This window comes from Phyllostomus discolor, chromosome 3 (assembly GCF_004126475.2).
Source record: "Phyllostomus discolor isolate MPI-MPIP mPhyDis1 chromosome 3, mPhyDis1.pri.v3, whole genome shotgun sequence".
NCBI classification, from domain to species: Eukaryota; Metazoa; Chordata; class Mammalia; order Chiroptera; family Phyllostomidae; genus Phyllostomus; species Phyllostomus discolor.
In genome coordinates this window covers 126,334,195-126,360,518 of record NC_040905.2, presented here as the reverse complement: position 1 = coordinate 126,360,518, position 26,324 = coordinate 126,334,195, and the positions used below count along the sequence as shown (strand labels likewise).

At 40.3% G+C, this 26,324-nt stretch overlaps 1 protein-coding gene across 2 annotated transcripts in view; it reads right to left on the bottom strand.

Annotated features, from left to right (window-relative positions):
- Nucleotides 1–26,324, bottom strand: part of IQCK (IQ motif containing K) — a 195,471-nt gene that overhangs the window by 56,383 nt on the left and 112,764 nt on the right. For both annotated transcript variants that reach the window (XM_036021413.1, XM_028511543.2), the window contains one exon: nt 8,587–8,698. In XM_036021413.1, the coding sequence (XP_035877306.1) occupies nt 8,587–8,698 (112 nt within the window). The remainder of the gene's footprint in view (nt 1–8,586; nt 8,699–26,324) is intronic.

The following is a 26,324-nucleotide window of genomic DNA, read 5'->3' as shown; positions in this document are numbered from 1 at the left end:
TCCCTCCCATTACCACCATCCCCTTAGTTTTTGTCCATGTGTCCTTTAAATTTGTTCCTGTAAATTCTTCCCATTCTCCCCTGAAATTCCCTCTTCTCTCCCCTCTGGTCACTGTCAGTCTGTCCTCTATTTCAGTGTCTTTGGTTATATTTTGCTTGTTTCTTTGTTTTGTTGATTAGGTTCCTGTTAAAGGTGAGATCATTTAGTATTTGTCTTTCACTGCCTGGCTTATTTTGCTTAGCACACTGCTTTCCAGCTCTATCTATGCTGTTGCAAAGGGTAGGAGCTCCTTCATTCTTTCTGCTGTATAGAATTCCATTTTGTAAATGTACCATTGTTTTTTCATCCATTCATTTATTGATGGGCATCTAGGTTGCTTCCATCACCTAGCTATTGTAAATTGTGCTGCTATGAACATTGGGGTGCAAAGGTTCTTTCAGATAGGTGTTTTAGTGTTCTTAGGATATAGTCCCAGCAGTGGAATTGCTGGGTCAAAAGGCAGATCCATTTTTAGTTTTCTGAGGAAGTTCCATACTGCTTTCCATAGTGGTTGTACCAGTCTGCAGTCCCACCAACAGTGCACTAGGGTCCCCTTTTCTACACAACCTCTCCAACACTTCTTTGTTGCTTTGTTTATGATGGCCATTATGACAAGTGTGAAGTGGTATCTCATTGTGCTTTTAATTGTATCTATCTGATAACTAGTGATATTGAACATTGTTTCATGTGTCTTTGGATCCTCTATATGTCCTCCTTGGAGAAGTGTCTGTTCAAGTCCTTTGCCCATTTTTTAATTGGGTTGCTTGTCTTAGAGTGGAGTCATGTAAGTTCTTTATATATTTTGGACATTAAACCTTTTCCGAGGTATCATTGGCAAATATATTTTCCCATACAGTTAGTTCTCTTTTTATTTTGATACTGTTTTCTTTAGCTGTGCAGAACCTTTTTATTTTGATGAGATCCCATTTGTTTATTCTTTCCTTTATATCCCTTGTTGTAGGGTACATGTCAGTAAAAAAGTTTCTGTGTGAAATATCTGAGATTTTCCTACCTACATTCTCCTGTAGGACTTTAATGGTTTCACGGTTTATATTTAAATCTTTTATCCACCTTGAATTTATTTTTGTGTAAGTCAGTGCTCTAATTTCATTTTTTTTTTTTTTTGCACATAGCTGTCCAGTTCTCCCAATACCATTTGTTGAAGAGGCTGTTTTAACTCCATTTTATGTTTCTGCCTCCTTTGTCAAATATTAGTTGACCACAGAGACTTGGGTTTATTTCTGGGCTCTCTGTTCTGTTCCATTGGTCCATGGGCCTGTTTTTATGCCAGTACCACGCTGTTTTGATTACAGTGCCCTTGTAGTACAGTTTAATGTCAGATATTGTGATCCCTCCTACTTTACTCATCTTTCTCTAAATTGCAGCAGCTATTTGGGGTCATTTATGGTTCCATATAAATTGCTGAAGTGTTTGTTCTATGTCTGTGAAATAAGCCATCTGTACTTTAATAGGTATTGCATTGAATGTGTAAATTGCTTTGGGTAGTATGGACATTTTGATGATATTAGTTCTTCCATTCCATGAACATAGTATATGTTTCCATTTGTTTGTGTCTTCCTTGATTTCTTTCCTCAGTGTTATGTAGTTTTCTGAATACAGGTCTTTACCTCTTTGGTTAGGTTTATTCCTAGGTATTTTATTTTTCTTTTTGCTATTTCACATGGGACTTTTTCTTGATTTCTGCTTCTGCTTTTTCACTGTTGGAATACAGAAATGCTTTTCATTTCTCGATATTGACTTTGTATCCTGCTGTTTTTCCAAATTCATTTATTAGGTCAAGCAGTGTTTTGGTGGAGTCTATAGGATTTTCTATGTACACTATCATGTCATCTGCAAATAGTGACAGTTTTGTTTCCTCCTTTCTGATTTGGATGTCTTTTATTTCTTTTTCCTGTCTGATCGCTGTGGCTAAAACTTCCAGTACTGTATTGAATAGAAGTGGTAAAAGTAGACAACCTTGTCTTGTTCCTGATCTTAGTGGAAAAGATTTTAAGTTTTGCCCATTGAGTATGATGTTGGCTGTAGGTCTCTCATATATGGCCTTTATTATGTTGAGGAATGCCCCCTCTATTCCCACTTTGCTGAGTGTTTTTATCATAAGTGAGTGCTGTAGCATATCAAATGCTTTTTCCGCATATATTGATATGATCATGTCGTTTTTGTTTTTCTTTTTGTTCATGTGATGTATTACATTTACTGATTTGCTAATATTGTAGCATCCTTGCATCCCTGTAATGAATCCCACTTGGTCATGGTGTATGATCTTTTTAATGTATTGTTGGATGCAGTTTGTCAGTATTTTGTTGAGGATTTTAGCATCAATGTTCATCAGTGATATTGGCCTGAAGTTTTCTTTCTTTGTTGTGTCTTTATCTGGTTTTAGTATTAGGATGATGTTGGCTTCATAAAAAGAGTTTGGGAGTCTTCCATCGTTCTGGATTTTTTGGAATATGTGTGAAGGATAGGGGTTAGCTATCCTTCATGAAACCATCTGGTCCAGGGCTTTTGTGTGTTGGCAGGTTTTTGATTAATGCTTCAATTTCATTTGCTGTTATTGGTCTGTTCAGGCTTTCTGCTTCTTTTTCATTGAGTTTCAGTTGATTATATTTTTCTAGAAAGTTGTCCATTTCACCTAGGTTTTCAAAATCTTTGGCATACAGTTCTTCATAGTAATTTCTTACAATCCTTTGTATCTCTGTGGTATCTGTTTTAATCTCTCCTCTTTCATTTCTGATTGTGTTTATTTGGGTCTTCTCTCTTTTTTCCTTGGTGAGTATGCTTAAAGGCCTGTTGATTTTGTTTATCTTTTCAAAGAACCAGCTCTTGGATTCATTGATCCTTAGAATTGTGCTTTTACTCTCTATGTCATTTAATTCTGCTCTGATCTTGGTTATTTCCTTCCTTCTGCTTGCTCTGGGCTGTCTTTGTTGTTGTTCCTCGAGTTCTTGTAGGCATAGGGTTAGGTTGTTTGTTTGAAATGTTTCTAACTTTTTTAGTTATGCCTGTATCACTATGAACTTCCCTCTCAGGACTGCCTTGGCTGTGTCCCATAAGTTTTGGGTTGTTGTGAGTTTATTTTCATTTCCAGAAATGTTTTGATTTCCTCCTTGATCTCATTCTTGACCCATTCATTGTTTAATAGCATTGTATTCAATGTCCATGAGTTTGAATGTTTATGAGTTTTTTCCTTTAGGTTGGTTTCTAGTTTCAGTCCCCCTGGTCTGAAAAAATGCTTGATATGATTTCAATTTTCTTGAAATTGTTGAGGCCTGGTTTTTGTCCTATCATGTGGTCTATCTTTGAAAATGTTCCATGTGCATTTGAAAAGAATGTGTATTTTGCTTCTTTGGGATGAAAGGCTCTATATGTATCAGTTAAGTTCATTTTATCTAGGATATTGTTCAATACCACAATATCTTTGTTGATATATTGTTTGGAAGTTCTATCCATTTTTTGACAGTGAGGTGTTGAAATCCCCTACTATAATTATGTTGCTGTCAATATCTTTCTTGAAGTCCTCCAAGAATTTCTTTATGTATTTGGGTGCTCCTATGTTGGGTGCATATGTATTTACAATGTTAATGTCTTCTTGGTGGATTCTTCCCCTGAGTATTATGAAGTGACCTTTTGGGTCTCTCTCTATGGCCCTTTTTTGAAGTCTATTTTGTCTGATATGAGTATTTCTACTCTGGCTTTTTTTTTTCTCTGTCTACTTGCTTGGAATATTTGTTTCCAGTCCTTCACTTTCAATCTGTTGAGGTCTTTTGTTCTGAGCTGGGTGTCTTGTAGGCAGCATGTACATGGGTCATGCTTTCTTATCTATTCAGCTATTCCACATCTTTTGATTGAAGCAATTAATCCATTTACCTTTAAGGTTATTATGGAAAGGTACTTATTCATTACCATATTTTCATGCTTGTGTTTCTTTCTCACTGTTTTCCTTCTTTTTCTTAAAGTAGTTCCTTTAGCATCTCTTGCAGAGCTGGTTTGATGGAGATGTGTTCTTTTAGACTTCTTTTGTCTGGGAAGGTCTTTATTTTGCCTTCCATCTTAATTGAGAGCCTTGCTGGGTAGAGTAATCTTGGTTTCAGGTCTCTGGTTCTCATTACTTGGAATATTTCTTGCCATTCTCTTCTGGCTTGGAGCATTTCCATTGAGAATTCAGCTGCTAGCCTTATCGGGGCTCCCTTGCATGTTACTCTCCATTTCTCCCTTGCTGCCTTTAAGATTCTCTCTTTGGCTTGGAATTCTGCCATTTTAGTTGTGATGTGTCTTGAAGTGGGCCTATTTAGGTTCCTCTTGATCGTGACTATCTGTTTCCTGGACTTGTGTGACTTTTTCTCTCATCAAATTAGGGAAGTTTTCCATCATTACTTTTTCAAACAGGTTTTCTATTCCTTGCTCTTTTTCTTCTCGTTCTGTTATCCCTGTTATACAGATATTGTTATGTTTCATGTTGTCTTGGAGCTCCCTTACCATGTGTTCATTCTTTCTGAGCCTCTTTTCCTTTTCTTGCTCTATTTGGGTGCTTTTTTCTATCTTGTCATGCAACTTGCTGATTTGATCCTCTGCTTCATCCAGCCTGCTTGTAATTCCTTCTAATATGTTTTTTTTTATTTCTGAGATATTCTTGTTCATTTTTCCTGTTTTTTTTGTTTATAGTTTGTATTTCCTGTTTCATGATGTAGTTATTGCTCAGTTCCTTGCAGTTGTCTGTGATTTCCATGAGCATCTTTATAACCATTATTTTGAATTCTATATCTGATAGTTTGCTTACCTCCATTTCATTTAGCTCTTTTATTGGGGAGTCTTTCCTTCCTTTTAATTGCATGTTCCTTTTTTTCTCCCCATTTTAGGGGACTCTTTTTGTTTGTTTCTGCACTTCCTGATGTTTCACTTTGCTAGCTATCTTTGTAGGGTGAACCCCTATGGTAGGAATTCTGTGAGGTACAGTGGTGGTGTTGTCCCTTTGATTGCCTTGTCTGGGTGCTCTAGGTTTGCCCTTTCTTCTGTTTGTGTGGGCTCTCTTGGTGTACTTGGGTTTTTGCCTTTAGTGGTTCTTTTGTTGGTGGTTTTCCTCCTACAGCAGGTATACTGAATTTTGCAGTTCCTACCTATTCTTGTATGTGATCAGTGGCAGGGGGTAGCCAAAATGGATTAAGACAGTAGGAGAGTATTTTATGGGATTTAAAGTACCAGCAAGTACAGAAGTGATGGGAGATTCTTTGGATAAGCATAGTGTTAACTATGATATTTCACCCAACTAGCAACTTTTTCTAAAAGGTGAAAGAGAGATAAGACTCTTGTTAGAGGGGAGGAGGATTGTGAACTGAATCCAGAAATTGGAGTGCTTGTGCAAGGTTAAACGATGAGATATAGTGAGATTAAAGGATAGAAAATAGGCATAGTGTGAGAGAGAATAGAGTTAGCCACAACAATAATAATGCTCAGGATTAAAGTGAAGTGGGCTAAGATCAGGAATGGTTGCTATGTAGTATGTACAATTGTATGGTACAATAATTATTTACAATAGTACTGGAACGACAATAATATGACAAAAATGTATGATTGGGATAACCAGAATAGGAAGTACACTATCATGAGTTGTGTGTTATTGGAACATGGGTGAAGTGTAAGAAGGAAAATTCAAATACAACAGAGAGAGAATAAAGGAAACCAAACAATACAATTAAACAGGGAACTAAACTGAGGAAAACTAAGCATAAGGAAGAGAAAAATGCTAATAAAATAAAAGTAGTAAATATAATGGCAAGGTAATAATAATACACATACACAATAAAATGCCAGCTTTATGGGATACTAAAGTGACATTTGTCTCGGTTTTTCAGTTGTGGGGGTTAGCCTTGTGATCCTGCTTTTGATCTGTCTCTGGGCCCTTTGTAACTACAGGTCTTATTGTCTTACTTGGGGGAAGAGAAAAAAGGGACAAAAAAGAGAGAGGATCCAAAAAGAAAAAAAAAAGATTAATAATAAGACTCCTACTGACTTTAAAACTGTTCAGTGAGTTCTGCTGGTGTTCCTAGATGCCACAGGAAGAGGGCGGCTGTGCTTTGCTTTTCTCCCTTCCTGTGGTTTTGAGAGGGTGGGGACCAGGTCTGAGTCGAAATATTCACAGTTTCCAGGTCTCAGGCCCAGGACCTCCTTGAGCTACCAGGCTCAAATCAGCCACTCAGCTGCTCATAGTATGAGTCGATTTCTGGTGTGGAGCCCAAAACAAGTGGGGCATACCTTTCTGCTTACCCACTCAATCTGGGCGCGAAGTGTGTAACAAATGGGGTGCATGGTTCTGCTCAGCTACTGTCTCTGGGCACTCAGTGCAAGGCAAGTGGGGAGTATGGTCTGCTTAGCCACTCACTGGGCCCACAGTGCAAGACAAGTGGGGCTCATGGTTCGGCTCAGCTACTGTCTCTGGGTGCGTGCAGCTGAAATCACTCTTGGGGCGAGCCAGCAGCTGCAGGAGAGTTCCTTATAAAGCAGCTGACCACAGTTTTTAACAAGCGCGTGGCTTTTCACACAGCCCAACTTTCCAACCAGTCTGGAGACTATCCGAGTCAGGTCTGACACGGCCCAATGCCTCCCTTCTTCTGGTGTCGCCCGGCACCCCAATTTCTCTGGTACCAGTGTCCGCAGTCTCAGAGGATGTGTATCACAAGTGTGTGTCTCTCATTTCGTCTCTGTTCCCCCCCAGTGACTTCCAGCATCCAGGTGCCTCCTGTTGCTGGGCTGCCCTCCATGCTCCAGCAGGGGAGGGAGCTGGTGCTCTAACTCTCCTCCCGCTATCCTGCGGCAGGTGCTGGACCAGGGGCCGCGGCAGCCTTGATGCCTGCACAGATCCCAGGGACTTTACTGTCCCAGCGCCATCTCCTCACTGCCTATTTTTCAACGTCCTCTGCAATTTTTTCCCTCTAAAGCTCATATAAGCTAGGATTCTGTTGGCTGTTCACTCTGTTTCTCAGAAGATCAGCTAGGTGTTCCCACTGGGCACAGAGAGAACTGGGCTCTGTTCCCACCTATCTTGCTGCCATCTTCTGACCTATTCATCGGTATTTTATTTTTCTTGTTGCTATATCAAATGGGATTTTTTTTCCTGATTTCTGTTTCTGATATTTCCTTCTTGCTATACAAAAATGCCTTTGATGTCTAAATATTGACTTTGTACCCCGCTGTTTTGCCAAATTCATTTCTTAGGCTGAGCAGTTTTTTTTGGTAGAGTCTATAGGATTTTCTATGTACACTATCATGTCATCTGCAAACAATGACAGTTTTGTTTCCTCCTTTCCAATTTGAATGCCTTTTATTTCCTTTTCTTGTCTGACTGCTGTGGCTAGGACTTTCAATACTATTTTGAATAGAAGTGGTGAAAGTGGACAACCTTGTCTTGTCCTTTGCCCATTTTTAACTGGATTGTTTGTCTTCCTGTAGTGGAGTCGTGTGAGTTCTTTATATATTTTTTAGATCAAACCCTTGCCCAAGGTATCACTGGCAAATATATCTTCCCATATGGTTGGTTCCCTTTTCATTTTGTTGATGTTTTCTTTAGCTGTGCAGACGCTTTTTAACTGTTTTTTTTTTTTAAATTGAAACAACTACCATATGTTTACCATTCATTTTCAAATTGTTTCAAAAGTCTGTGGGGTCTAATTATGGTGTCACCTTGGTTGGGGGATTTATCTTCTGAATCTCTGTATTCACAAGGTTTAAAATAGGAAATATCACTCCAATTAATTAAATTAATTAATAAATAAACAATAAATAAAAATAAAATAAAAAGGAAGTATCTCTGTAGTGCATGAGTTTAATAAATGATTCAGTTAGGTGAAACTTCAAGGGACACTTGGTGGCAACAGGTTGTCCCTACTCCTACCTACCTAGGCATTTTGGTCAACAAGAATAGACACAGCAAGAACCTGAAGCCCAGGTCATAAGAAATCAGACAAGTAACAATCAGGAGATTCCTGGGGTTTGAGTCTGATGGAAGAATTCAGGAGAATGTCTTGTCTCTGTGTCTCTCCTTGAGTATGTGTTAGAAGACAGAACAGAGAAAGAGAGCACCTGGGCCTGAGTCCTGGGCAGCCCACTGGCTGTGTGACCTCAGGCAAGTCCCTTGACCTTCCAGGGCCTCTATTTCTTTATCTGTAAAGTGCAGCCTAGGGGTCCATCCACCAAATATGTATACACTGCCTGCTCTGTGCCAGGCATTGAACAAGAAACAGGTCTTTGTCCTCATGGAGCTTTACACTCTAGTGAGGAAGACAAATAACAGACAAATTAATAACAAACGTATGATTATGCATGGCCTTTGCAGAGCTCAGGACATGCAGGTCTTGAGAATCCCACACTTTAAAGAGCACAAAACTGGGGACTTAGCACCTCTTCAGTGTCTCCACTCTGGCAGACCACTAGACCCAGCAAACCTTATATTAACATGAATCTGTGGGGCTCACCACCAAAATATCCAGTCAGAATTTCTGGACGTGAAGCCCTTAATGAAATCAACCAACCAACCTTTCCTTTCTTGTTTGGCCCAGAAAATTTTTACACGTTCACGAATGTGCTTGTCCTCACGCAGTTTCTTCTGCCATTGACGTAATTCTTGAATTTCAGGATCACAGCGAACCTGGAAAATCCCCATAAGGCTTTAGTTCCCTTTCTACTTTTCTATACTTCAGCTTGTTAGCCCTGCATAGAAAATCCATGACAAACCAATTTGATAGACTTTTGATTCTAAATAAATTATCTCTACTCCTAAAAAGCTTATGTAAAATCTGAACATAAATGAGGTTGCGTGAAGATTTGCAATTCTCACAGTGGGTGGAAAACATTCTAAATCCATGCTTTCCAAAAGAAATATAATATAGCTGCATATGTAATTTTAAGTTTCCTTGCAGTCTTATTTTACAAAGTGAAAATAAGCTAGTGACATTGTTTTTAATATGTTTTATCTGACCATAGAGATCCAAAATATAATTTCAACATACCATCAATATAAAGTCATTACTTATAATTTCACTTTCTGCTTTCCATACGAAGTCTTCAATATCTCATATGTATTTATACTTATAGCACATCTCAAGTTGGACTAGATTAATTTTAAGTACTCCATAGCCAGCTGTAGCTGGTGGTTATGTACTAGACAGCAGAGTTCTAGATTAATCACAATTAATATATCAATCACAGTTCTGTTTAATACCAATTTACTGAGTGCCTACTGCATACTGGAATTTATGCTAGACATTGGGAATACAGATATAATTAATGGTAATTATAAGTATTAATTATATTTTATTACTATAGCTCATATTATTGAGCATGTATGTCCCAGGCATTAAGTATTTTAGAAATTTTAATCAACAAAACAACCCAATAAAGCAGGAATGATTATCCCCATTCCACTGAGTTTAACAGCTTGCCAAGTCACAGAGCCAGGAAATGGTGGAGTTGGGATTCAACCATAGATAGACTGTTTTAGCTGTCCTTGAGGGAGTCTAGTAAGAGGCACGAGGTAGACCAAAGTATGACTAATGAGGTGTGGTAAGACTAAGAATATCATGGGTACAAGGGAACACAAAGTGGGCACTGAACTCATCCTGGAATGGTCAGGAGACATTCATGGAGGAGGTGACCTCTAGGCTGAATTTTGAAGGATGAACTACAGTCAGCCGTGGGGTGGAGGGGGTGGAGTGTAATGGTGTTCCAGGGAGAGACCCAAGCCTGTGCAAAGGTGATGAGGAGTGAACAGTCTTGGCTGATCCAGAACTCCAAGGTAAGAAAGCAGTAGAGGACCCAAAAACCACAGCCACTCACACCCAACTCCTTTCCGCTTCATCCTTCTACTTCTAGACTGGCTGGACAATGTTCCTCATGAGGTGAATTCCCAGACTAAAATGGATTGATTTTATGTATATGGGTATATATCAACTTCATTTTGAAAGATATGTTAAAGTTTCAACGAGTCCTGAAAGACAGCTTGAGAACTATATCCCCGTGATAATGAATTCCCGACTCAGCTCTTTAGATCAACTATAAACATAGTCACTTTGGGGCATTCTTTGTTTAATGGATTCTGTTCAATTAAAACATGGTACTAGTTTTTTATATTCTGGAGGAAGATGTACCTACATTGGAACTAGTATGTGGAACTGAGGTTGTCACACACTGCAAGTCCAGATCAGTGTGTCCCTTTCTAGGCCGTGGCCCTCTCCCATCTATCTGGGGATCCTAGGTGCCCAAAGAGGTTTATTCCTCTCCTCTTGAAGCCACAACTCAGACCCGCTGACCTGACATCCAGAAACTGGTGTCTCGACTGCTGAGAGGGATGCAGGATGTGCTGAAGCAGAAATGGGAATCTCACATACCCATAGGATCCAGCATTTTATGGCAAATGAATGAAGAAGCACCAGAGAGGACAAACAGGAGAGCAAAGCCTTGTCTAAAGGGGAAGTTCCTCCCCAGCCGTGCTGCATGTGATAATGTCACAGTCAGGGGCCAACCTCCTGCTTTTCTGGAGTGCCATTGGGTCTTGTGGCTTCCTACTCTAGTCATTGGGATCCAAGTTTCCTACTGTGATCACTGCAAATATTCGAGTTTTTAAGTGTTTTTTATTGATTATGCTATTACAGTTTTTCCAATTCTCCCCCTTTATTCCCCTTACACACTGCCCTCCCCCACCCTCCAGCATTCCCCCCTCCTTAGTTCATGTCCATGGGTTGCACATACAAGTTCTTTGAGTCTTATGTTTCCTATACCATTTTTTATATCTGCCCATCTATTTTATGCCTCTTAATTATGCTTCTTTTTCCCTGTACCTTTCCCTCCAATTCCTCCCTTCCCTCTCCCCATTGAACTCCCTCCGTGTGATATCCATTTCTCTGATTCTGTTCCTATTCTGGTTGTTGGCTTAGTTTTTGCTTTCATTGTTTTTTTTTCTTTTAGATTCATTTGTTGATAGTTGTGAGTTTGTTGTCATGTTACTGTTCATATTTTTGATCTTCTTTTTCTTAGATAAGTCCCTTTAACATTTCATACAATAATGGCTTGGTGATGATGAACTCCTTTAATTTGACCTTGTGGGAAGCACTTTATCTGCCATTCCACTCTAAATGAAAGCTTTGCTGGATAGATTAATCTTGGATGTAGGTTCCTTGCCTTTCATGATTTCAAATACTTCTTTCCAGCCCTTTCTTGCCTGCAAGGTTTCTTTTGAGAAATCCCCGGATAATCTAATGGGAACTCCTTTGTAGGTAACTGTCCCCTTTACTCTTGCTGCTTTTAGAATTTCCTCTTTGTCTTTAATTTTGGGTAACTTAATGATGATGTGCCTTGCAGTGTTCCTCTTTGGGTCCAACTTCTTTGGGACTCTCTGGGCTTCCTGGACTTCCTGGAAGTCTATTTCCTTCACCAGATTGGGGAAGTTTTCCTTTATTATTTGTTGAAATAAGTTCTCAATTTCTTGCCATTGTTCTTCTCCTTCTGACACTCCTATAATTCGGATATTGGAATGTTTCAAGTTGTCCCAGAGAATGCTCAGCCTCTCTTCATTTTTTTTGGATTCTTGTTTCTTCATTCTGATCTGCTTGGATGTTTATTTCTTCCTTTTGTTCCAAATAATTGCTTTGAATCCTGGTTTTCTTCCTGTCACTGTTGATTCCCTGAATATTTTGCTTTATTTCATTTTGGACATCTTTCATTTGTTCTTTCATTTTTCTACCAAGCTCAATCAGTTCTATGAGCATTTTGATTATCAGGGCTTTAAATTCTCCATCAGATAGGTTGGCAATCTCCTCATTGCTTAGTTCTGAGGTTTTGCTCTGTTCTTTCATCTGGGCCATATTTCTTTGTCTTGGCACAGCTGATAGGTTGTAAGGGGGTGGGGTCTCCCTGGCTGGCATAGCTCAGTGGATTGAGTGCAGGCTGCAAACCAAAGTGTCATAGGTTCGACTCCCAGTCAGGGTACATGCCTGGGTTGCAGGCCATGACCCCCAGCAACTGCACGTTGATGTTTCTCTCTCTCTATCTCCCTCCCTTCCCTCTCTAAAAATAAAAATAAATAAATAAAAAGGGGGGTGGGGTCTTAGGTATTCACTCTGGCAGGGAAACACTCTTTGCTGCTCTGCTAAGGCACTGCCTGTCGGGAAGGGGCCAGAGAGGGAATAGTGTAGGCTCACCTGCTCACCTGCTTGCCTGCTAGTCTGTAGCACACTTTTCAACTCTTGTGTGAGAATGGGAGAAACTCCCACTGCAGCAACCCTGACCATAGCCCACAGTCAGCTCTAAGTCTCAGTTTTTGCCTTAAGTCAGTCCCTCTTGTGTAGCCCACTGAGCTCTGCAGCCAGCCCCACCCCTCATACACCTCTCCAACATTTTTCTGAGTCAGCTGCATTGTCTGCACCCTTACTAGTCTGGTTGTTTTGGTTGATTTTTTTTCTTTAATTCCCTGGCTGTTGGAGTCCAATGCAGTTTGATTTCCTGGCACTTTTAGTTGTTTATTGGTTTTAGATTGGTTGTTATTCTCTTTTTGGTTGTGTGAGGAAGCCAAGGGTTTCTATCTATGCCTCCATCTTGGCCGGAACTCCAAACATTCGAGTTTTAACTTTTTAGAGACAACCACACATCCAACTCTAGGACAAAAACATAATTCCTGAAAGGCCTAGATTAAGCCTGGTTTCACTGTCAACCATTTCACAGTTGTAGAATCACCATTCCCTTTTGTTTCTCCCTAATCAATAGAAAGTTTCCTTCTTTCTTCTCATTTCGTAATTTGACTTTGGGGAGCCTATTGCCCCTCTCTCCCACTAGATTTTCATTAGAGTCACCAGTAACTCCAATTTTTAAAAAATTGTGATAAAATACACAAACAAAATTTACCATTTTAACTATTTTACAGTGTACAGTTCAGTGACATTGATTCATTCATAATGTTGTGCAACCATCATCATTATCTAGTTCCAGAAGACTTTCATTACCTCCAAAGGAAATCTCATATGCATTAAGCAGTCACTCCTCATTCTCTGCTCTCCCCAGTCCCTGTCATCCACTAATCTCCTTTAGTCTGCATACATTATTCTTAGTCTTTAGATCCAGAGTCTCTGTGGATTTGCCTATCCTGGACATTGTATTGAATCATCTAATATGTTACTTTTTGTGTCTGCATTCTTTCACTGAGCATATAATACTTTCAAGTTTTATCCACATTGTAGCATGTGTCAGCACTTCTTTCCTGAACAAAATCCCATTGTATAATCATGCCACATTTTGTTTATCCATTCACCCATTGGTGGACTATTTTTAATAGAGCTGCTAGGAATATTCATGTACAAGTTTTTGTCTGAACATTTATTTTCAATTTTTTGAGTATTTACACAGGAGTCAATTGGTAGGTCATAATTTCAGGATTAATTTATTGAGAAATCATCAAATGCTTTTCCCAGTGGCTGCATCATTTTATTTCTACCAGCAGTGACAAAGAGTTCTAATTCCTTCACATCCTTGCCAATATTTGTATTTCCCAATTTTAAAATTATTATAGCTATCATAATGGCTGTAAAGTGGTATCTCATTGTGGTTTTGATTTCCATTTTCCTAATGATTATGACATTGAGTATTTTTTCATGTGCTTGTTTGCCATTTTTTTTTTCCTGTTTGTCTTCTAGAATGGGCCTCCCATGTTTGTTTGTTTTATAATTCTCACCCTAGGATATGTTCATTGATTTGAGGTAGGGAGGAGAGAGATGAAAGAGGAACATCAATTTGTTACCTCCTACCCACTCCCTAACAAGGGTTGAGCCCACAACCTAGGCATGTCCCCTGACTGGGAATCAAATCTGCAACCTTTTTTAGGGGATGTACAGGACAAAGCTTCCAACCAACCGAGTCACCTGGCCAGGGATCCCATTGGTATTTATAAGTAGGAATCTTGGGGATGCCTCCTTCCAAGGCCTTATAATTTATTGAATGCACAAATTATTTTATAATTGTATAACTTAAGGCAATAGTCATCTGGTAGAGAGGTATTGGGACTGTGAGGTGGTGCTCATAGGTAGGGAAGATGAAAGAAGCAATTTTTGCCTGGACTTCTGAAATTAACCTTTCATAGAAGTATACATACTTCTGAATTCCTTTTAGCTCAGTTGTTCCCCCTGCTTCTTGGCAAAACAGACAAAAAAATAGCAACAACTACCCTCTCTGGATTACTCTCTGAAGGTTTCCTCATTGCTTTTGAGGAAAGGACTTACTATATTGCAGTTGTTGGAACAGTGGCACAGTGCACAGCCCTGTAGCAATGCTCATGAGAGTGAGCCTCCAGCCTGCTGTGAGATGCTCCATACAATTTGAGAATCAAGGCTGTTAGTGTGTGTTCAGGAGGCAGCGTCTGTGTGACTCATGCAGCAGCTGCTTTTTAGTGAGGCAATGTTTTCAGTGCAGTTCTAAACAGGTCTTCTCCCAGAAAGCCCCATCTATTTTATTTTTTTCTTGTATTTTTAAGAGTAAAGCCCTATCACAGTACATACTTGAAAAAATGGAACTTCCCCCCAACGGCTCAGTTGGTGACAATTGACATAAAGTTCATCCAGCTTTTCTTGGTACAGGCTTACCCAAATAATCAGGGAATGATTAATTTGCAAACAAATTTAAGGTAGTCAGGGGACTTTCCAATAGTTTATAGGATTAAATTACAGCAAAGTTTGCTATGCCAATATTACTGCACAATGCTTTGATATCTTCCTTACCATTAATAACCAGAGCAGACATTTATGTGGTTGAAGCTGCCCAGGTGTTTCTAATGTACAGTCAAGGTTGAGAGCCACTGTTCTGGGGGGACACTTAACCCCTCCACAAGTGGCTCAAAGCACAGTCCCTAAACTAGCAGCATCAGCATCACCTGAGAATTAATTTGAAATGCAAGTTCTCAGGCCCCATCCCCATCCTACTGACTCAAACACTCTGGGGGTGGAGCCCAGCAATTTTGTTTATTAACAGGTTGTCTAGATAATTCTGATGCCAGCTAAAGTTTAACAACTCTTTACGCTGTGCCCCCATTAGATCACAGCTTCTTGGATCCCTGCCCCTTTGACAACTGTGCTACTCTTCTCATTAAGTGGTGAGTCTACACCCCATGTTTTCAATATACATGAGCCTCTGAGCAAGTCCCAGAGTCTAGGCCTCAAGAAGTCTTGGAGCTTCCATTTTCATCCCCATGTAATGTTTCTTTCATAATGTAAGAAAGTGGGTCTGGCCTAATGCAGGATGAGAAACATGTGGAGTAGAACTGAAGTACCTTAGCCAATAGTCAGCACCAATGCCCCAGACATGTGAGTGAGGCCAGGGTGAACCTACCAATTCTGCCCATTCACCAGGTGAATGCAGACATGTGAGTTAAGGAGAAACCAGCAGAAGAACTACCCAGTTAACCCACAGAATTGTGAAAAATAGTCCATTTCTATGGTTTTAAGTCAATAAGATTTAGCAATTCACACATAAACTTTGCCTCCAAAGAAAAAGACTATGTAAAAGTTGGGTGCTCCCTGGCTGGTGTAGCTCAGTGGATGGAGCACAGGCTGTGAACCAAAGGGTCACCAGTTCAATTCCCAGTCAGGGCACATGCCTCAGTTGAGGGCCAAGTCTCCCAGTGGGGAGTGTGAGAGAGGTAACCACACAATGATGTTTCTTTTCCTCTCTTTCTCCCTCCCTTCTCTCTAAAAAGATATAAAATCTTTTTTTAAAATAAGTTGGGTGCCTCATATGCAGGGCCAGCTATGAAAGGCCTCACACTCTCTCCAGTGTTCTGCTGTCGCTGAGAAACTCTTTATAACATTGAACAGGAGGTTCTGCATTTTATTTTACACTCAGCCCTGCAGATTATATAGCCAGTCGTGCTAATAGGCAGTTTTCTCATTTATTCCTAGGAATTAGGTTTATTAGCTGTTGTCACATATTTGGGATATATTGTGAATGAGCAAATAAAAAGGGGGGGTTTTACAACAGCCTGGCTAGTTGCCAAAGCATTTTTGGGGCATATTAAGGAAATTCCACTTGCATATATAACCCAGAGTATATTTCAGTAGCTATGGGGCCAGGCAGAAGGAAGGGAAGGACCTAGCTTGGGAAGCTAGGTTCTGAGCAGCCCAAACTCACTATTTATAGTGCTGTGGTCTATTTTAGCCTGCCGAGTAGCCCTGAAAATTTCCCTGAGAACTGGGTATAGAAACTGATGATAAAACCAGTCATCTTCATTTTCAGGTATGGTTGGAATAACACTGGGCACAAATAGAGGTCTTTCTGATCAGCTTAAGGATGTTTTAAAAAACAGGATCATCTTTGACAGAAACAAAAATATTAAGGAAAACTATCAGGAAATGATCAAGAATATATTCTTAAGGAAGAAAATGCACAGGTCAGGTCAAGTCCATGAAAAAGAGCAAACAGTTATGAGGCCATAACAATGTGCTGGGCACTGTGCTAAGCACTTGCTGTGCACAATTTCATTTATACCATCACATATGACCCTATGAGGGCAGCACCATTATTATCCCCATTTTACAGGAAAGGAAACTGAGGCTTGGGAAAATGACATAATTTATGGAAGGTCCCAGGGTTAGTAAGCCAGGACTGAAAAGTGTAGCATAGCACTTGACTTACCCAGCTGTTATCTATGGAACTGCTCCTCAAACTTCAGAAAAGACTTCCCTGGGAATCTTGTTTATAGGAGACCATTCTGTGTGGTGTGGGCCCAGCTCCTGCTCGGAGATGTACAGGAACCACACACATGGATAGGTTCTCCCGTGGGGAATCAGGCCTGCATGTACCTAGGCTGCTTTGAGACTTGCTTTTTTGCTAAAACTCCCCGACCCTGAATTGAGGCATCAAGTGCTTCCTGTAACTTCCTAAAGTCTGTGCTGAACCTCCCCAGTGTGGAGTGTAACTGGTGCAACCACTTTTGCCCTCCGTCTGCAACATTCTTCCCTGTGATGTGATTAGCAACATCCTCCCCTTTGTTTTCTGTAGAAGGTAACCGTCTACAGCTAACCTCTGCACAGTAAATGAAGACCATCATGTAGTGTGCCCAGAAAAGCAATAAAAGCCTGTCAAGGCAAGGGACGGGGCACTCTCCTCTTGAGAGAGTGGCCATGCCATCCCTTTTCCTCCACACAACTTAGTAGTCCATGTGAATTTGTCTCATGTCTTATCTACAATGTTGTGGACCCCACAAGCCGGGTTCTGCATCATTGTTAAGATGCAGATTCTGATTCAGGAGGTCTAGCATGTGGGCCTAGATGATGTATTTTCAAGCAGTTGCTACAGGAAGATAATACCACTTGTCCATGACCACAATTTGAGAAGCAAGGATGTAGATATTATAATAGTTTTTCCCTGTTTCTATTTTCATCCACCTGCAATCTACTCTCTCTACAGCATCCTGAGTTATTGCGTGAGTTTCCAATGCTGCACAATAAATGACTTCCCTACTTGGCAGCTTAAACAATAAACACATTATCCTGTACAGTTTCTGAGGGTCAGAAATCCAGGTGCCACTGAGCTGGGTTGTCCTGGCTCAGGGTCTCTCATGAGGTTACATTAGGATATGAGCTGGGCCTGTGGTTACCTAAAGGTTTGACTGTACTAGAGAGGCTCATCCCTTTTTTTATTTCTTTATTTACATTTACCCTCACCTAAGGACATGTTTTCACTGCTTTTCAGAAAGAGAGGAAGGGGGCAAGAGAAACATCAATGAGACAGAAAAGTATCAATTGGTTGCTTTCTGTATGCACCCAGACTGGGGTGGACCAGGAACCAAACCTGCAACCTAGGTATGGCCCTAAATGTGAATTAACGTGCAACCTTTTGGTTATGGGATGATGTTCCAACCAACTAAGCTAGACTGGCCAGAGCTGGAGAGGCTGATTCTAAGATGGGTCACTCACATGGCTACTGGCAGGAGGCCTCAGCTTTTTGTCATTTAGGTGTCTCTGTAGGGATGCTCATGACATGCTGGCCAGCTTCCCCCAGAGTGAATGATCCAAGACAGAGGAAGAGAGGGAAAAGGAAACTGCAGAGTCTTTTATAACCTAATCTTAGAAGTAGCACACTTCTACTTCTCCCATACTCTGTTGGTCACACATATCAACCTTGGTATAGTTGTGAGAAGGGACTCCTCAGGAATGTGAATACTGGGAGGTTGGGATCATTGGGGATTCACTGTGGATGCTGACTACCACAGCGAGAAGTGCAAAGTCTGTACAGAAAAACTCTAGCCACTGTTAATATAACAAGAATGGTTTGCATGACATCTATGCAACCTGGCAGCCAAAGAGAGTGGACTGGGATGCACATGTGTGAACAATGACGACTTCACTGTACTAGTCAGAGAGGGTGGTAGATGGTGTTGAGTCAGTATGTGTACTGTGTGGTTGTTGCATTCAAAATGCCTGAGTGAGTAGTGTGTTAAGCTTAAACATTCCTTTGTGGAAACTATTCAGATGATTCAGAAGGCTGCAGCTGTGGGCAACTGGTGATTGGCAGCTTCATCAAGACGATGTGCCTATTCATGCATCACGTCTCAGGAAGAGGTTTTCGGTGAAACATCAAATCACCTCAGTGACTCAGCTCACCCACAGCCCAGATTTGGCACCCTGTGACCCTTGAGTTTTCCCAAACTAAAATCACCTTTGAAAGGCAAGAGACTTCGGACCATTGGTGAGATTCAGGAAAATACGATGGAGACTGGGAGAACTGTGTGAAGTCCCAAGGTGCCTACTTTGAAGAGGATTGAGGAATCTTTGCCTTATGTACAATGTTTCTTGTATCTTGTATCTTCTTAAATAAATGTCTCTATTTTTCATATTACATGGCTGGGTATCTTCTGGACAGACCTTATATACTTCTCAACTCCATGATGTTGGACTTAGCCATGGGACCTGCTTTGGCCAATGGAATATGTGGGAAGTGGCATGTGCTAGTTTCCAGCTCATGCCTTATTAAGACTTGTTGTGTGTGTTTTGCTCACCTCCTTTCAGAGCTTTTGACTTCTGTGGTAAAAAGAACAAGCCCCTGGTAGCCTAACTGACCTCAGAAGAATGACAGGATCTAGAACAAAATTCAACCCCTGGAAGCCAAGTATAGTCAAATCCAGCCTGGAGCAGGTGAACTTGGCTGATCTGCAGACATGTAAGTTGCAAGCCACTGAGTTTTGGGGTGGTTTGTTAAGTAGCAGTATTGCCACAATAGTTAATGGATACATTTTTTGATTATATATTTGTTTATGTCTGTTAATAGTCTTTTGCAAGAATGCAAGTTCCACAAGGGTAGAGACTTGGTCTTATTCTCTGAAGTATGTTCAGCATCTAGAACAACGCTTGTCTGCCACATATTAGATATTCAATACATAGCAGTGAGTTCATATAAGTGAATTAATCTAATTGTAGAGCCTGCTTGCTTAACCTTTACCCCAAATTACAAAGTATTAAAAAATATTTGCCCTGAGCAGTTCTAGGCAGCATATCCGTCACAAAGAAAATGTGATTCACACCAAGTTATCTACCACTGTCTCTGTGCCAGATGCCATCCCTCTTCACCTGGCCCAGATCAGAAGTCATCCAGACACTACAACAACCCCCTGCCTGAAAACACAAGTGTGTCTTTAAATGACACTAGCTCACCTGGTTGGGCTGCTGTCCCCAGAGGACAGCCAGAAAGATGGCTAATGAGAAGCACAAAGGGAGGAAATGGATCCCTACTTTCCCTGCTTAGAATAGCTGCCGGAGGGAACTACTCTATCTGGAAAGGTGGAAGAGGAAGTCAGGAAAGCTGTGAGGTTGACCCACAATCTGGGGAGACCAACACTCAAAAGAAAGCAGAATGAAAAAAGAAGCTGGCCCTTAAATCACTTATTGTTGGAACTTGCTGAGGAAATAAAGATCAACACTAACTTCTAAAGGTTCCATCAGTCCTGCTGTCTTAGGACTCACTTTGGGTTGGAAGTATTTTGAATGAGAAAATATTTGACCAAATTCCTACCTGCCACTACATTAGCAGTATGCTTTCCTTAAATGCAAATAAAATACTCAGAATAGATCTACATATGCTAATGTGGAAAGTTACCCTCAATCTTAAATTAAAAGGCACAATGCAGTATGAAACCCATGTTTATAAGAATACAGGGTGCAACACAAATAATGCCCTCTTTTTATTACAAAATCTTTTATTACAAAATCATAAGCATGTAATTCTGTAGTATAATAATATCACACTCAAGCACACTATATGACATTTTAGGTGAAATGTTCAAATTGATACACCCATATCAATTATTACACCCATATTATTACTCGACCAACCAACCACACTCAAGCAGGTGTTACTTCTGCTGGACCCTGTATACATCACATTTATAAAAAACACAATATAATAAATATACAGAGATGTTCATATATACAAAGGGAAACAAATGGAAAGACACACACTAAACTGTATCTGTGTTTTAACCTAGAAAACGGATTTAGAGTAAAACAGAAATGGAGACTTTAAACTACTTGTTATGTGCCCTCCTCCCCAAATTCATATGTAGAAACCAGTGTGATAGTATTAGGGGTACAGTCTTTCTGAAGCAAATAGGGTTAGATGAGGTCTCATGATGGAATTAGTGCCTTTTTAAGACAAAAAAATCAAAAGAACTTGTTCTTTTTCTCTCTCTGCTATGAGTGCACACAGTGAAAAGTCAGCCACCTATAAGCCAGAAAGAGAACTCTCATGAGACACCAAATCTGCTAGCACCCAGATCTTGGACCTGCCAGCCTCCAGAACTGTGAGAAATAAATGTTTGTTATTTAAGCCAGTCTGTGGTATTCCATAATAGCACTTTAAACTAAGACATTATATCTATATGGTTTGATTTTTGTTCACAATGATTATCTGATCTTTCACAGCAAAAGTATCAATAAAAGGCTTTTTCATACAAAGATGGCCAGTTTTGTCCAATACTCAAACTGATATGTTGCTACGTGCAATATTTTCAGAAGTGGTCAGATGTGGTTGTAAAATAACATCTTGTTTCTTCTGACATTGTCAGTTATTTCTCTGACAAGGGGCCCTCCTCTTCTTATGTTTTAAGGACAATCTTGAACTGTGCTCTGTGATTGTATCCTTGGCACCACACACCTGCTTGCCTTGTCCTTGTAATTACATTGCTGTTTACTTTCTGCAAACACACTGACTTAACCAATTCTGCTGAAGGTCATGGTCTACAGTGGTGTCCAGTTTTTCCAATATACCAGGGTCTTGGGAAAAGAGTGTATTTATCCCATTTCTCATCTCCATCTGCTTGTTAGCATTCCAGTTACTCTCACATAGCAAGCAATCTTCTAATAGAATATATAAAACTGACAGAGAAAGACTGCTTTTTCCATTTGTTTTTTAAAACCTTTCATTTGACAGTAACCAGAGGAATGGTGGAAGGGGATAATACAGGGAAAAGGGGAAAGGGTTGTCAAGGAACATGTATAAAGGACATATGGACATAGCCAAAGAGGGGTAGGATTAAGGTTGGGAGGTGAAGATGGCTGGGGTCGGGGGAAAATGGAGACAACTGTGCTTGAACAATAAAAAAAGAAAATAAATAAAATAAAATAAAAACCCTCTCATTCATTTAGGAAATAGAACCTCTGGTACTTTTCAAACAGAAAAGATACTGACATATAATAACAACCATTGTAATACCACTTATTTCTGCATCTAACAGTTCACAGAGCACTTTCTCATGTATTGCCACTGAAAAGCATTTTCATTATTATGATAGCCTGGTGAGTGATACTGGGCAGCTATTACTCTTGTCAACGTAAAAAGAAAGAAACAGATTTTGAGTTTAGTGATTTGTTCTAGATCGTCTAACTGGTAGGTAGGTAAGCACAGTCGATTACAATTCATCAGTGGGTCTAAACCCTGGCTGCATGCTAGAATCACCTGGGAGTTTTAAATAAATGCTCAGCTCCTTTTCTCATATGGCCAGTTGAACAAGAGTCTCAGGAGATTGGGCCCTGGGTATTAGAATTTAAAAATTTTCCATAGATGATTCTGACACATCTAAGGTTTGTGCAAGGTTTGAGATCGATGCCACCAATAGGTATAAATAAGCCAGTCTTATGTTAAACTCATGTGTTTATTCATCACAGGGTTAAGAATGTCCTCCCATTGGGGTTCTCCAGGGAAATACTGCTCAGCAGTAAGGAGGAAGGGGCTGATGATGTATGTGAGGATGGGGGAGAGCTTCATATGCATGAGGCCATGTGAAAACAGACTCAAAGGCTATATATTTTATCATTCCATTTATATGACATTCTGGAAAAGGCAAAACCGTAAGGACTAAGGAAATAGATCAGTGAGTGCCAGGGACTAATGTGGGGCAGGTGTTGACTACAGAGGGGTGGCATGAGGGAAATTTGGGGGGATAATATAAATATTCTTATATCTTGATTATGGGGGTGGTTTGACGGTAAACATTTGTCAAAACTGAGCGATACACAGTAACAGGTAAATCTTACTGTATGTAATATATATCTTAATAAGGCTGATTACAACACATGTATACATACATGAATACACATATGCACACACACATAAAATGAGATACCACCTCACACCCACTAGAATGGCTAAAATTAAAAAGATTGACCATACTAAGTACTGATAAGAACATGGAGCAATGGGAATTATCATACAATGCTGGTAGTGAGACACGATAGTAAGCAGCTAAGAAATTTTCTTGGCAAATGGAATAGGGAAACTGAGACAGCTGAACAAAATGGCTGAGCAACTTACAGCCAGATACAAAAGGTCACCTGCCTAGGCCTCAGTTGTTATTTCAGCTCCAGGCCCAGAAAAGAAACATTATCAAGTGGAAGGTGCCAGAACCAGCTTCAAATACTAAAGACCCCCTGTCCTGTCAGTGGAGACCATGTCCCTGAAAGGGCACCCCTGAAGAACGGATTAATATTCTACTGAAACTCTCCTCTGAGATCTCCCCTAAGATTCCCACTTGCAAGAGAGAGAGAAAAGCCTCAAGACAAAGGACCCAGCTTGTGGACTCTCCATCTGGGGAGCAGCCTGAGCAATTCCCTTTCCCCTCTTTTCCCCTGACTTCTTTCTTCACAGGCAGGCGTCTCCTAACTCTAAAGCAATGGGCAGCTGGTAACTTGTACCAGGCTGAACCTGTCTCCAAAGCTCTCTTTTCTCTGACTTTCCAGGGAGCCCAGGACCTCCTGTTGCTTCTTCCGTGCTAAGTAAGCCCTTCCTTGTTTCACTGACCCCAGCTTTAATAGATGCATCCTCATGGTCACCTGGACTCATGTTGTGAAATCTTTCCTACACCAATCAAGAACCCATACACTGCAGCTGGTCCAAGGTAGACCCACTCAGGTCCAGGCCCTTGTAGGAATACAAAAATGTTTTTTACAAAAGGAGAGAGAAGGGGCTCTGAAGACAGACCTGGCTTGAACTTTGGCTCTACCACTTATCACTGTCTGTTTTGGGCAAGTCAGGGCAAGTTTGGCCTTGTCTGATTCATTCACACCTGAGATAACAGTAGTGTGTATTGGCTTACTTTATAGGATCAGCATAAGGCAAAAAGGAGATAATGCTTGCGAAATGCTTAGTGTAGTGCCTGCCATATAACAAGTGACCAATATATTAGACTGTGCTATTCTTCTTCTTTTCGTTATAGCTGCCTCTACACTCCTCAGAGGATAGCCTCTGTTTGTACAGCACCCAGCACTGTTCTTGGCAAGCAGAAGTTTCTTAATACATGTTTGTCAAATGAAAGAATGAACATATGGAGTCAAGTGTTAATGGAAGGCACAAGGCCTCTATTTGAGTGGAATGATAGGACTGGCAGCAGTCATTCTTGACAGCATCCCATTTCAAATGGTAGCGGCTGACTGTCTGAATCCTCAACCTAAAATCAGGACTTCTACATGGTTGACAAATTGAAGAATTGTATTTCAAGGGTTCAGTGGGAAGTGGCCTCAACCTCCCTACTAGCTTATAAACATTTTCCATGTGTTATAAAATGCTCACAACCAATTTCAAATATGTAAGTTTCACAAATACCTGCAAGATAGCCTTAGGGAAAGGCCTCTTTGGGACCAAATCTTCTGGTGAGGAAGACAATGAGATAGTGAAAATGGACTGAAACTATTCATTAGCCAGCAAACAAGGGGATTCCATAGAGAAGCCGAATCTCTCCAAATGGAGTTCCCACTAGAAAAGCCCTGAGTACAGACTGCTCCTCACAAAGCATACCACTAGCCCTGAGGCTAGCAGAAGATGGCTGTGCAACACAGAGGGGAACTGGAGCTAATATGGTTCACTGTCCCATTTTTAGCATTGCTTGTGTACAATCTAATGTCTGGCTTTCACTGACAAGTTCTGCCTATCTACCAGCAGATATCAGCAATTGGGAGAGAAATTCCAAATGGAGAAAATCTGTCTTATCCAATGCTCAGATGAACTAAACATGATCCATGTGCTTTCATCTGGTGCTCTCCTTCCAAGCCTGCTCAGGGGAATTACAATTTCCCATGGCATACTTCATTTCTTCATATTATGAAGCCTGCTGAAGAAGTGGTTGACAAAAGCCAGTGATAAATGGAATTTACTTTTCTTGGGTGTTATCTCTTAGAGATTAATAAACACAGCTGTGGAGTTCGAAGATCCTGGTGCACAAGCAAAAACCACACAAAAGTCCATGTTTAAGTGCCTGTGTAAATCCCTGAGAAGGAGTTATAAAGTGGAATACAATTTGATGTCTTGTTTTTCTTTTCTTTTTTTTAAAAAGAATATTTATTTATTTATTTTTAGAGAGGGAAGGGAGGGAGAAAGAGAGAGAGAGAGAAACATCAATGTGCGGTTGCTGGGGGCTGTGGCCTGCAACCCAGGCATGTGCCCTGACTGGGAATCATACCTGCGACACTTTGGTTCGCAGCCTGCACTCAATCCACCGAGCTACACCAGCCAGGCTGATTGTCTTGTTTTTCAAATGCCCTCACTAGACAGATCATTTAAGAGATTTATTACTCACTAAGATATTTACAAAGTGCCAGACAATGTTCTTGAGTCTGGGGATACAAGATGAACAAGTCAAGCAACCTTTTCTGTCATGGACACCACATTTTAGTCAGGGTGATAGGCAGTACACAGTAAATATCTGATATAAACAATAGGCAGAAAATGAAGTATAAGAAGAGGATAGAGAGTGATGAGAGGGTGCTATTTTAGAAAGGGAGACTGAGAGACATTCAGGAACTCTGAAGCAAGGGAAGACAACCATGATTGACAGTTGCAGATGTAAAGAACAAACAGCAAGTGTAAAGGCCCTAAGACAAGAGCATGCTTGGGGGCCCTGTGGTACCACATGGAGGCTTTTAAAAAAGACTCCTTAGTAAGAAAATAGAACCAATAACACAACAATGACAAGAGCTGATATTTATTGTGGATTTACTATCCCCTTATGTGGACTGACTGATTCAATCTTCATAGGCAGGAACACTTGTTCTATTTTATAGACAGGGAACTATGGTTCAGAAGCTGAATAAACTACCAAAAGTTATCAGTAAGCTTACACGACATATAGGATTCAAATAGATCTGTCTGTTATTGGAGTCATCATTTTTAACAAGTTGCCATAAGAATGAAACATGTCTTTCCATTCAGCCATCATATTTCAGAACAAGAAAGTTAAGGCTAATGATGAGAATGTCAAGTGATCTTTCACACACACACACACACATACACACACACACAAATTCTTATGCCCATGCCAGAAAACCTAGCCAGCTGCCTAGAGTATTTCTCTAGGTTCTCTAAGTGCAGAACCTGAAGCTGGATATTCTGCTTCTTGCAAAAAAATATGGGAAAAACAACAAACCTTTCCTTCATATTCTTTGAAGAAACTTTTCATAATAGCTTGGTTTTTATCCTAGCCTGTTTTCATCATCTATTTTCTATGTAACTATATAGGTTATCTCCAAATAGAAAAATAAAGTGGCTTTTCAGGGGGGAAAAGCATCTTAAATCAAAACACACTTGAACACCATCTCTTTTTTCCTCCCCTGTTTTTTTCTTTTTTAAAAAATGTATTTTATTGATTATACTATTAGAGTTATCCCATTTCTCCCCCTTCACTCCCCTCCACCCTGCATACCCTCTCCCACCCACATTCCCCCCCTTTAGTTCATGTTCATGTGTCATAAGTTCTTTAG